Raw genomic sequence first — 12,429 nt, 5'->3', positions numbered from 1 at the left:
CTTCTCAGTGGTGTCAGGCCACAGGGGATCTAGAGGATGAAATCCATCTATCCACCGACTTTTGCAGATCCCTTCAGTGGTGAACCATTCGATCCAATTTGACCTTGGGACATCCTGTCCAAATTCCTCAACCACAAAACGTGTTGATGACGGATGCATCCCTCCTAGGGTGGGGAGCTCATGTAGATGGACTTCACACTCAAGGAGCTTGGTCTTTTCCAGAAAAGGGGCTTCAGATCAACCTCCTGGAATTACGAGCGATCTGGAACGCTCTCAAGGCTTTCAGAGATCGGCTGTCCAACCAAATCATTCTGATTCAGACAGACAATCGGGTTGCTATGTATTACACCAACAAGCAGGGGGGCACCGGATCTCGCCCTCTGTGTCAGGAAGCCATCTGGATGTGGCTTTGGATGTGCCGCCATGGCTTGTTTCTCCAAGCCACATATCTGGCAGGCGTAAACAACAGTCTGGCCGACAGATTGAGCAGGATCATGCAACCGCACGAGTGGTTGCTAAACATGGGCGTTGTCCTCAAGATCTTCTGAGCGTGGGGCACCCCCTCGGTGGATCTTTTTGCCACTCAGATCAATCACAAAGTCCCTCAGTTCTGTTCCAGACTTCAGGCCCACGGCTAGCATCAGATGCCTTTCTCCTACATTGGGGGACAGGCCTTCTGTATGCGTATCCTCCCATACCTCTAGTAGGGAAGACTTTCCTGAAACTCAAGCAAGACTGGGGAACAGTGACCCTGATTGCTGCTTTTTGGCCTTGACAGATCTGGTTCCCTCTTCTTCTGGAGTTGTCCTCCGAAGAACCATGAAGATTGGAGTGTTTTCCGACCCTTATCACTCAGAACGAGGGTCGCTTCTACATCCCAACCTCCAGTCTCTGGCTCTCGCGGCCTGGATGTTGAGAGCTTAGAAATTGCCTCTTTAGGTCTTTCAGAGGGTGTTTCCCGAGTCTTGCTTCCAGGAAAGATTCCACGAAAAAGTAGTGTTCTTTCAAATGGAGGAGGTTTGCCGTCTGGTGTGACAGCAAGGCCCTAGACCCTTTTTCTTGTCCTACATGGACCCTTTTTGAATACCTTGTACACTTATCAGAGTCTGGTCTCAAGACCAACTCTGTAAGAGTTCACCTTAGTGCAGTTAGTGCTTATCATCGGTGTGTAGAGGATAAGCCTATCCCTGGACAGCCTTTAGTTGTTCGTTTTATGAGAGGTTTGCTTTTGTCAAAGCCCCCTGTCAGACATCCACCAGTGTCATGGGATCTCAACATCGTTCTCATCCAGCTGGTGAAGCCTCCTTTTGAGCCGCTGAATTCCTGCCATCTGACGTACTTGACCTGGAAGGTCATTTTCTTGGTGGCTGTTACTTCAGCTCATAGAGTCAGTGAGCTCCAAGCCTTGTAGTGCATGCACCTTACATCAAGTTTCATCATAACAGAGTAGTCCTCCGCACTTACCCTAAGTTCTTGCCGAAGGTGGTGTCGGAGTTCCATCTGACCCAGTCAATTGTTTTGTCAACATTTTTCCCCGTCCACATACCCGCCCTGGTGAAGACAAGTTGCACACCTTGGACTGTAAGAGAGCATTGGCCTTTTACGTGGAGCGGACAAAGCCCTATAGACAGTCCGCCCAGTTGTTTGTTTTTTTCTTATCCCAACAGGAGGGGAGTCGCCATCGGAAAACACAGAATCTCTAATTGGCTAGCGGATTGCATATCCTTTACTTATGCCCAAGCTGGGCTCACTCTAGAGTGCCATGTCACGGCTCATAATGTCAGAGCCATAGCTGCGTCAGTGGCTCACTTGAAGTCAGCCTCTGTTGAAGAGATTTGCAAGGCTGCAACGTGGTCATCAGTCCACACATTCACATCTCACTACTACCTTCAGCAGGATACCCAACGTGACAGTCGGTTTGGGCAGTTGGTGCTGCAGAATCTGTTCGGGGTTTAGAATCCAACTCCACCCTCCTAGGCCCATTTCTGTTCTATTCTAGGCTGCACTCTCACTTAGTTGTGTTTCTTTTCAGGTCAATCTATGTTATGTCCTCGCTGTTGCGAGGCCCAATTGACCAGTGTTCTTTGTTTTGAGTGAGCCTGGGTGCTAGGGATACCCCAATCATGAGAACAAGCAGCCTGCTTGTCCTCAGAGAAAGTGAAGATACATACCTGTAGCAGGTATTCTCCGAGGACAGCAGGCTGATTGTTCTCACAAACCCACCCTCCTCCCCTTTGGAGTTGTTCTAGTTCTCTAGTTGCTTTTTATTAAACAGGATGACACGCTCGTGCCGCGGGCGGGAAGCCGCTCGCACATGTGCAGTGTGCTCTGCCAGCGCACCGGAGCGTTCTCGAAGGATTTTTATTTTGCTGGCAAAATTTTGCCGGTTTCCTGGGCCGCCGTGGATGTCGACCCAATCGTGAGAACAATCAACCTGCTGTCCTCGGAGAATACCTGCTACAGGTATGTATCTTCACTTTTTGCTCTTCCAAAGAGTTCTGAATCTTAACATTTTCACTTTCCAAATCACTAGTATTTGCCTCATGGACAGAAAGCTTCTCATAAAGTACCTTTATCTGAAGCAGGGGCTGGAAACCACAGTCCTCTAGGGCTATAACCCGGTTGAGTTTTCAAGATTGCCAGTGGAAGCAGTACATGCAAACCTAACTCCATGAATATTCATTGCTATATCCTGAAGACCCTACTGGCTTAGGTTCCCCCAGGTCAGATTATGCAAGATCATTTGTAAGAAAGAGGAGATTGAGGAGGGTGGTTACTAAGGTGCAAAAATTGTTGTTAGAGATTTCTACAGGTACAGAAGTAACGCAAATTGATACAGCTCGCAAGTTTCGTTATTCTGCTCCCTGGAGGAATGGGCCAAAAAGCAAGACCTGACCTCTAGTGTTATTTAATTTATTCATTCATTCATTTGATTTTATAATCCGTCCTGTTGACTGCCCAGAACGGGTTACATGGTTTACATTCATAATAAAAACACAATATGTACAATTTATGATCAAGTACACACAATATGTGAGCACGCAGCTCTGGAACGCGTTACCACGCAACCTGAAAACGGTCTATGAACTGACCAATTTCCGAAAACTACTGAAAACCTATCTCTTCGACAAGATGTATCACAAAGATCAGCACGTGTAACTGTATAATCTTTAATATATCCAGAAATGTCTTATATCGTCTTTTGCTTTAACACTATCATGTATTTCACTACCATGTAACCCAAAACCCTCTGTAAAACCAAATGTATATTCTCTTCTACTTCCAGTATCCATGATGAATTGTAAACCACATTGAGCCTGCAAAGAGGTGGGATAATGTGGGATACAAATGCAATAAATAATAATAATAATAAACACAAATATAAAATCAGGATATATAAAATGTCAGGAAGTATTTTTTCACGGAGAGAGTAGTGGATGCTTGGAATGCCCTCCCACGGGAGGTGTTGGAAATGAAAACGGTAACGGAATTCAAACATCCGTGGGATAAGCATAAAGGAATCCTGTGCCGAAGGAATGGATCCTCAGGAGCTTAGTCAAGATCAGGAGGCGGGGCTGGTGGTTGGGAGGCGGGGATAGTGCTGGGCGGACTTATACGGTCTGTGCCAGAGCCGGTGGTGGGCAGCGGGACTGGTGGTTGGGAGGCAGGGATAGTGCTGGGCAGACTTATATGGTCTGTGCCCTGAAGAGCACAGGTACAAATCAAAGTAGGGTATACACAAAAAGCAGCAAATATGAGTTATCTTGTTGGGCAGACTGGATGGACCGTGCAGGTCTTTTTCTGCCGTCATCTACTATGTTACTATGTTACAATTAAACCAGTCTCCCAGCTTAACAATTAAACAGTCCATCAGAATGCATTAAAACAAGAAAGTTTTTAAAGCCTTATGGAAACTTAATAGATCATTAATGGATCTTACCGCAGGAGGCAGCTTATTCCATAACCAAACCAATGAATAAGAAAAAGCTTGTGAATGAGCTCATTCCAGCTGGAAAAATCTTGCAGAAGATAAAAGAAAATGTCTTTTACACTGAGAGTGTAACAACTGGTGGTACCATGAGACTACTGCAAGGTGGTTACAGCTGCCATTTTGAACCCATTCCTGGCATGGGCAGGAGCAACGGGGGATTGCTTCTGTCTGCTGTACACTAATCCACCAGGGACCCCTTACAGTAGGCCTTGGGACCTACATAGAGAGGGGGGTCCTCGGGGAGTATATGGGACCTTGTCTGTGGGGGGGGGGGGGGGAGGCTTGAGTGTTGATACTAATTTGTCTTTGGGGACTAGTGTGGGGGGGGGGGGGGGTTCTGAGATTATTTTATGAGGGGAAGGTGGGGCTGCTGCATTTTCCTAGCACCGGCTCCTTGGTGTTTGGGAGCATTGTATTATTCAATTTACATAATAATGAGCTGTTTTACATGCATTTGTATGCTTTGCATCTCATGCATCTTGCATTTGACATGCATTAGGGGGTAAATACTATGTGCTGTGTAATGCATCTTAATAACTGTCCCCCTAAGGGTCAATTTGGAATATTATCGTGCCTTCATAGTGGTGCAAAATGTGTTTTTTTTCTTTTATTGCAAGTAAGTAATGGTAAATTTAAAATACAACCTGTCAGCAAAAGCAAAATTAATAATTTCTTTTTCTTCCTACAGCATTTATCTGGCAGGCACAGTGTACAACAGAGCACATCACAGGTGAGTATTTTATTGGTATTGATATTCCACTAATCTGAAAAAAATACTTGCTGTTAGCATATTGCAAAGTATCAAAACCTTATAGGATAGTAGTAACACAGAAAAGTAACATGAATAAAAGAATAGCCATACTGGGTCAGACCAATGCTCCATCTAGCCCAGTATCCTGTTTCCAACAGTGGCCAAATCCCAAAAATAAAACTTCAAATAGTCATGACCCAAAAAGCAGCAGAAAAACTAGTCAAAGTATCCCTTTTTCAAAATAAAATAAGGGCCCTTTTTATAAAGCTGTGGTAAATACTAAATGTGTACAGCAAAAAAAAAAATGCAGACATGCCAAGTCTCCTGCTTTTGTGGGTCCTTTCCCGCCGAGAAATCAGGATCTCTGCTGAGTGGCCTCCCGTCCATTGACAGCAGGAAGCATCTTCATAAAGCACCATCTCCTGCTACCGCTAATCCCGTGCCCCATGGCAGCAGGAGATGACATATTATGAAGGTGTTTCCTGCTGCCACTGGGCGGGTAGACCACTCCTGTAGTCGCTGACTGCAAATCAGCTGTGCAGGGATAGAGTTTTGTGGAGCAATGGGCGGGGAGGGGCAGAGCTGGGGGGGGGGGGGGGTGGACCCTGAATCTCCCGCTGAGTGAATCGACCCCCTTGGCAGCTCTGAAAATGGCGTGTCTGGTGGCAGAGAGTGGGTGTGTTCTATGCTAATTGGTTAGGGCAGCTACATTGCTGTGTACTAGCCAATTAGCGCATGCGTAGTACGTGAGCTCTTGCTGCCTACATTATAGGTTGCGGTATGGGTTTACGTGCTAATCTGTTTCAATGGCCATGCGCTAATGGCAAAATTAGCAAGTGTTGATAAACAGAGTATCAACTTGTAAGGAGGAAAGATGTAAGATGCTCAAATCTTGCTATTACTAGCTTGCATTATATTCACTGCTTTATATTTCATTCAGCTTCTTTGTCACTGGTGTGAAAACCTCCTTTCCTTTTTCTATTTTATTTGTAATATTCTCCAAAATGACTAATAGAAGTAGGTGTTATATATACCAAATTTTCTTTAGAGGAAGGAGAAGACCTCAAGCTCAGCTTTTTTAACAGTATTGTTGGTAACTGAAATAGCCGTGCGAACGTCCTCATGGGTCTAAAAAACCTCCTCTTATTTTCTTGCCAATTTGTTTAATTGTAAAATACACACTTGGAATTTTTCAAAGATTGTCTAGGTGATTTCTACCACAAAAGTGAAAATGTGAACACACTTGTCTGCAGCATAGGAGTCGATCTTTTTCTTGACCGGGTTGCTCAACAGTGCGCCTGTTTCACGGTGCCTTTCTTCAGGAGCAAGGACCATCAATTTTACTTATTTTTTCCTAGTCACAGAAAAACTGTGTATTAACCTTGGCATTTACAAGCATTTATAGTTTTAGCCTTTAACTTTATTAACGTCTTAATTTAAAGTGTCCAGTTTCTTCACAAATTTTACCTCTATGCTGCTCGAGATGGAAATCTGGCGCGCGTTGTTTAAGGGACGCCTACGTTTCCTATCCAATCACAGCATGTTGATTATTTAAAGGAACAAGGTGCGTTGACAACACTCTTCTGCAGCTGAACGCTGTAGTTTCATTTTGGGCATGAAAATCGAATTCAGATTTTTTGATTAAGAGATGCAACTTAAATCTCGCCATCAGTTTACCCAATCTTTGATACTATTGCCCAAATGACAAAAGCTGTTATAAAAATGCTTTCCGTTCAATTTTGTTGTTTAAGCCTGCCGGGCTTACCATGTGTTGTTCAAAATGAAACTACAGTGTTCAGCTGCAGAAGAAGAGTTCTATTTCAGTTACCAACAATATTGTTAGCCAAGCTTCTGAGAACTTTTCCTTCCTCTAGAGAAAATTTGGTATATATAACTCCTACTTCTATTAGTCATTTTGGTGATCATAATCAGTATGGGTTCTCAGGGCCATGCCAAGGGTCTGTGGCGCCCCCCTGCAAGGGATTGGGTGCCGGCGCCCCCCCCCCCCCCCGCAGACAAGCGGTTAGAGCGCGCGTCACCCCCCCCCCCCCCTGTGAAGATGATCACTGTCCTCTCTCCCCTGCCCTCCCGCTCCCATGTCGCAACTGCCCGCCCTCTTCTCCCCCCAACAAAATCTCTTTTAAATTTACCTCCGTCCGTCTGGCAGGGCAGCGAGCGGCGCAGTGTCAGTGAAGGAGGCGGCGCTCCCGACGTCTCTACTACTCTTCCCTTTGCTCAATGTCCTGCCTTCTTCTGACGTCATTTCCTCAGGCACAAAAACGTAGATTGTGAGCCCACTAGGGACAGATAAAGTACCTGTATATAATAAAAATGTAAACCGCTTTGATTTGCACCACAGAAAGGTGGTATATCAAATCCCATTACCCTTACCTCTTATTTTGGTCTTTACCTGCTGTAATTTACTATGCTACTTACATTCTCTGCCTTTAAGCTCTCTGCCTCATTGTGGCATTGTGTGCCCTTTTAGATTTTTTTTTTATTCAGTCATAGTTTTTGTCTTCACCACTTCCACTGGGAGGCTGTTCCACGAATTCACTACCCTATCAGTTATAGAAACATAGAAAAATGTAGGCAGATAAAGACCATATGGCCTCTCCAGTCTGCCCATCCATGCCTTTTGCTCTCCCTATCACTCGCTTAGAAATCTTATATACTTCTCCAAAGCCGTATTGGTAAAGCTAAAATCCTTCACATCTGTGTGCCTGCCAGTGTTTTAATGAAATTCAAATTCTGAAAGGGAAAGCTATATTGTAAAACTTTGATTTTATAGGTTGTTTTTTTTTGTAGGTTTTACCCTCTATTCAGACTCCAATTATTGGCTCTGTTAATATGATAATAATGTAGATGTTTGCCTATAGGTCGCATCCTCACTTTCTCTCTCAATTAGAATGTCTATGTAGTGACTCGTGTAGGTCTCTCCTTCCCTTCCCTACCCAGCCAAATTGTTTCCAGCATCTACATTATTCCCCCTGAGCGTCTCCCCTTGTCTGGCTGCAAGCATAGCATCCCCTCTCCCTTTCCTGTGCCAGCGCTTGCTCATTCCTGTTTCCTGGTGCTGCAGGACAGTTTCAGTGCCGGTGTGGGGCCTTAGCATTGCGCCCTCTGCCTGACAGGAAATATATCTGTAAGTAAGTTCCAACATTTAGTGGCACATATGTTTTCCAAAGGTAGGTAATTTGCAGGGATTCACATTGATGACTTGTGTGCCTTGGAACATGCAGCAAGCATGCAGTCTCTGGGAAACACACAAGGTCGTTTCCTTTGGAATACAGTTCAGTTATGACTTTGCTACATTCTTTTTCCCAATCACAGTCCATTTTCTGAAAAACCTAATCCCTCTGATGCATATATAGTTCTTCTTTGATCAGGTGGATACAATCCGTCAGCGTCATGGAGACACTTGCCGCATGCCAGTACCTCACCACATTTTCTTGAACCTAAAGAGCTTTACTTACAACACAATTGGAGAGGACATGGATGTATTCCTTTCCTTGTATGATGTGCGAGAGGGCAAGCAGATAAGGTAGGAAATCTTTTCCATGGTAACTGTAAGGCACAGATGCTTTTGCTGTGACATGCCTGATGATTATATTACTTATATTAACCAAAAATTCGTTTTGGTTCCATGCAGATTACATCATAAGAGACTAGGAAGATCCTAGGAAATTCAAACAAAAACTAAATCAGTAGCTCAAAATACATAATCAGAAAATAGTTTTTAGAGCCTTTCTAAATAGCAGATAATTATCAGTCTTAGATGACTTGGTAGTGAATGCCAGCACAGTGCTGCCTAATAAGGGAAGGATAATTTTAGCATTTATTTAGATCTAAGTTTTACAAAACCTAAAAAATTAATAATATGCCAGTACAGTGGCAGTTCGTAATTCTATGTTGTACCTAGCCATTATGATTTATTTTCAGTGTGGACAGTTATTGTAATGCTTCATATTGATAAATTCTGCCTTAGCAAACTGTAATAATTCTACATCAAGATAATCACTTAGTTGCCAGGCATGATAAATATGCATGTATTTTGCCATAGTAATCATTTTCACTGTAATCAATTAATAAAATACTGCATAATGATTGTTTCTTACTTGCCAACTTCCAGCTTCATTCCTCTTTAAAGTTTCCATATTATAGTATATAACTATGAATTCTTGCTTTCATCCTTTTCCAGCTACTTTTAACAGACTTTTTTTTTAGGTTATGTCATCTACTCCAACCTTTAAAATAACATGCATTTACTCCTAATTGTCAAGAGTTTTTATATATATATATATATACACATACACACAATGCAGTCCATTTTAAGTGCACGTCGGATAAGCGCATGCTCTGTTTAACTGCGTGCCGTACTTCGGTCCCATTTTTGGCGCCTTCAATTTCTATGGGGTCAAACTTCGGTTTAGCGCACCACTGATAAGTGCAAGATTCGCTTATATGGATTGTTTAAGACCGCTCCTCTGCAGGAAAGACTCCGCATAAGCGCGTGCAAGGAATATGGAAGCCAATTGGTGTGTGACAACCAACGAGATTTCAAATTTACCGCCCCTTTAACTGCCACAGGCAGCATAAGCGAAACAATGTTGTTAGAGTGTGCACTGGGGTCGTCGTCACGGCAGAACTGTAAGACTTTAACCCTGGCTGAACGAATAGAAGTTCTTAAAAAATTAGAAAACAGTCAAGCATCTATTGCTAAAGAATATGGTGTCAATCCCAGTCAAATTTCACGAGTCTTGAAGCAGAAAGATCAGCTTCTGGAAGATGGGCAAAACAATACAAATCCACACTGGAAATGAAAATTGGTGGGAAAAGCTGGGGAGGTAAAAGGTGCTCTTCTTCAGTGGTTTTCTCAAGTCAGGAGCAGACAGTTTCCTGTCAGTGGTCCACTGCTTTTGGAGAAAGCTAATCAGCTAGCTGAAAGTCTTGGACTAACTGAATTTAAAGCCACTGTTGGATGGTTGTAAAGATGGAAGGAGAGTAACAACATAAAATTCAAGAAACAGCATGGTGCTGAAAATTGGGTTGTTTCAGTTCTTCCTACCATCTTGAACGAGTTTGCACCACGTGACATTTTCAATGCTGATGAAAACGGTCTCTACTGGCGAGCGATTCCTGATGGAACACTTGCATTCAAACAAGCCGAAACTACAGGAGGTAAAACGTCGAAGGACCGACTGACAATCCTCCTTTATTGCAATATGGATGGGAGTGAGAAGTTGGAACCCCTCGTCATTGGAAAGAGCGAACAGCCCTGTTGCTTCAAGAAAGTTAAGCGACTTCCTGTGTCATACGAGGCTAACGCAAATTCATGGATGACTGGGGAAATTTGGAAGCAGTGGCTAAAGAAGTTAGACACTAGAATGCGGGCACAAAGGTGTCAGGATTGCAGGAGGTCAAAATTATTGTTGGATTAATATGAAATCAGTTTGACAATATTAAACCACCTTCTGACCTCTGATAAACTCTCCCCCCTCTCCTGCAGGAACCATTGAGGATGAAATGGACCAAATGGTGCTCAGAGAGGCCTGATAGCCCTTTGGTTTCTCAATTACTCTTGATTAACATACCTTTTGTTCCATCTGGGAGCAGGGCTTCAGAGCAACCAAAGCTAGACAGTGAGGCTCTATCACTAGGGATTTCAAACAGGACAACCTGTGAAAGTTGTCACCTTTCCTGACTTCAGAAAGTATCTGGAGTTCTGTAAAGGAAATAACTGGGAAAGAGAAGTTTTTGATCTCTCTCTGCTCCTGTTCCCTCTCAGTTCTTATTAGGTATAAAGCAGAGCTCACTAGGGCTCTCTCTCTCTCTCTGTCTTTCTCTGTGCAGCAGAGCACAGAGCTCAGCTTGGGGTCTACTGCCCCCCCCTTTCTCTGTCTGGGGCACTGCTCTCTGTCCGGGGGCATCTCTGCCATCTCTCCCTGCAAGCAGAGCACACCGGGCTCTGCATGCACTACTTCTTCCTCTCTCTTCCTTAAACACACACAGATACAGGCATATACCAGCTACCAGTACTAAATGCTGTGAGCCAATACATATATGCAAATATAATATACTTTATATATCCAAATCCGTGTGGATTGCGTATTCTTTGGGAACCCACTGCCTCTGTGAAGTGGACCCTGGGACCAACCCTAGACAACGATAGCTGACATCTTGGGGAGCTCGTCTCGGTTTCAAAAAGAGGATCTCCAGCTGGGTAAGTAAGACATTGTTTTGCTTTCTGCATGTTTGCATATATACTTCTAGGCTTGTTAAGGGGGATGGAAAGTCGAAGTAATTTAATGCTGTGTTTGGGGCTGCTCAGAAAAACTGATAGATCTTCCAACTTTATTGGAAGGGGTACCAAGTGAAACAGTCCCACATTTTTAAACACTACATATCTGTCTTTGGTAATCACTTAATTTCCTGTCACTTTGAACTATTTCTCTACCAGCCAGTCTCTGTCTTGGTGAAAAGTCAGCTTTGCCTGACAGGGAACCGACAGTTGGCTTATCTAATTTAACACCTGCCTTGCTTAACCTATATTCATTCTAAACTATCCCTCCTGCCCCTCTACTCCATAAAGAGGGCCTTTCCAAATCCAAGAGCTACACAGAGCTAGTTCCATATATGTATATCTATTAAGAAACTAGCCAGGCTCCGGTACCAATTTAAGTATTTTTCAGCAGCCTCAACCATGGACGCTTTTGATCTTAAAGAACTAAAAGTTATGGTACAGACTTATTGTAACAAAAAGGGAGGCCCATTTGAAGGAGAATTCCCAGAGGATTCCTAGTATAACATTAAAAAACAAATGATACACCATTCCCAAGAGTTCAAAAAGAAAACTAATAAACAGAAATGCCTTTTTATACAAGGCCTGTGTAGGGGACTAATTACTTTGAAACAGCAGAATGCAGACCTGATCACTCAGTGCACTCAGTTAACCAGGGACCTTGAGGACGCACAAGTGTGCATCTCAATGCAACGGGCACAGGTTGTGCAAGCAACAAATTCCTTCTTACATGTAAGTGAACAATTGGACGAGGCTAAAACAGAATTAAAACATTTAAAAAGTAAATGTGCCTCAAAGGACCAGATTAACTCTGTGCACTGGCAAGCCCCAAGTATTTCTCCCTCAGCACCGCCAGCCTATGAAACACCCTACAAGCCAGGTTTTCAATTACAACGATAGCTGACAAAAGGCATCAGATTTTGTTGCTTTGTGATAATTGTACTGCACACAGAGATGATGTCAGGCTGTCTAACGTCAAGGTGGTCTTCCTGCCACCAAACACTACCTCTCTGATCCAACCTATGGATCAGGGCATAATAGCCAATTTCAAACAACATTATCGGGCTCTTGTGATACGTCGTCTGATGAGCGTTATGGATGACCAGACTGGCAAGGATAAACGTGCTGTTGAACTGGATCATAATCTATCACTGTTGGATTCCCTACATATGCAGAAAGAAGCCTGGAATCATGTTGCACAGGCAACCATTGTGAACTGCTACAAGTGGGCAAGCTTTGTTGGGGATGTGGATAGGGACGAAATAGATGCAGCTGTTGCAAATGCGTCAGATGAACAGGCTATTTTGACATCCCAGCCTGTGTTACTGAAGAGAAGTTTCATCACTACGTAGCTGTTGATTACGATCTACAAACAGCTGACGACAG

The 12,429-nt window shown here is 43.6% G+C and overlaps 1 protein-coding gene across 1 annotated transcript in view; it reads left to right on the top strand.

Moving 5' to 3' along the window:
- DOCK3 (dedicator of cytokinesis 3) overlaps window positions 1-12,429 on the top strand; it is an 873,576-nt gene that overhangs the window by 103,176 nt on the left and 757,971 nt on the right. Inside the window, exons 8-9 of the mRNA XM_030206787.1 lie at window positions 4,680-4,721; window positions 8,132-8,286. Of these exons, the coding sequence (XP_030062647.1) occupies window positions 4,680-4,721; window positions 8,132-8,286 (197 nt within the window). The remainder of the gene's footprint in view (window positions 1-4,679; window positions 4,722-8,131; window positions 8,287-12,429) is intronic.

This window comes from Microcaecilia unicolor, chromosome 6 (assembly GCF_901765095.1).
Source record: "Microcaecilia unicolor chromosome 6, aMicUni1.1, whole genome shotgun sequence".
In the NCBI taxonomy this organism is placed as follows: Eukaryota; Metazoa; Chordata; class Amphibia; order Gymnophiona; family Siphonopidae; genus Microcaecilia; species Microcaecilia unicolor.
The sequence above is the reverse complement of the archived record's forward strand: the minus strand, read 5'-3'. Positions and strand labels throughout refer to the sequence as shown.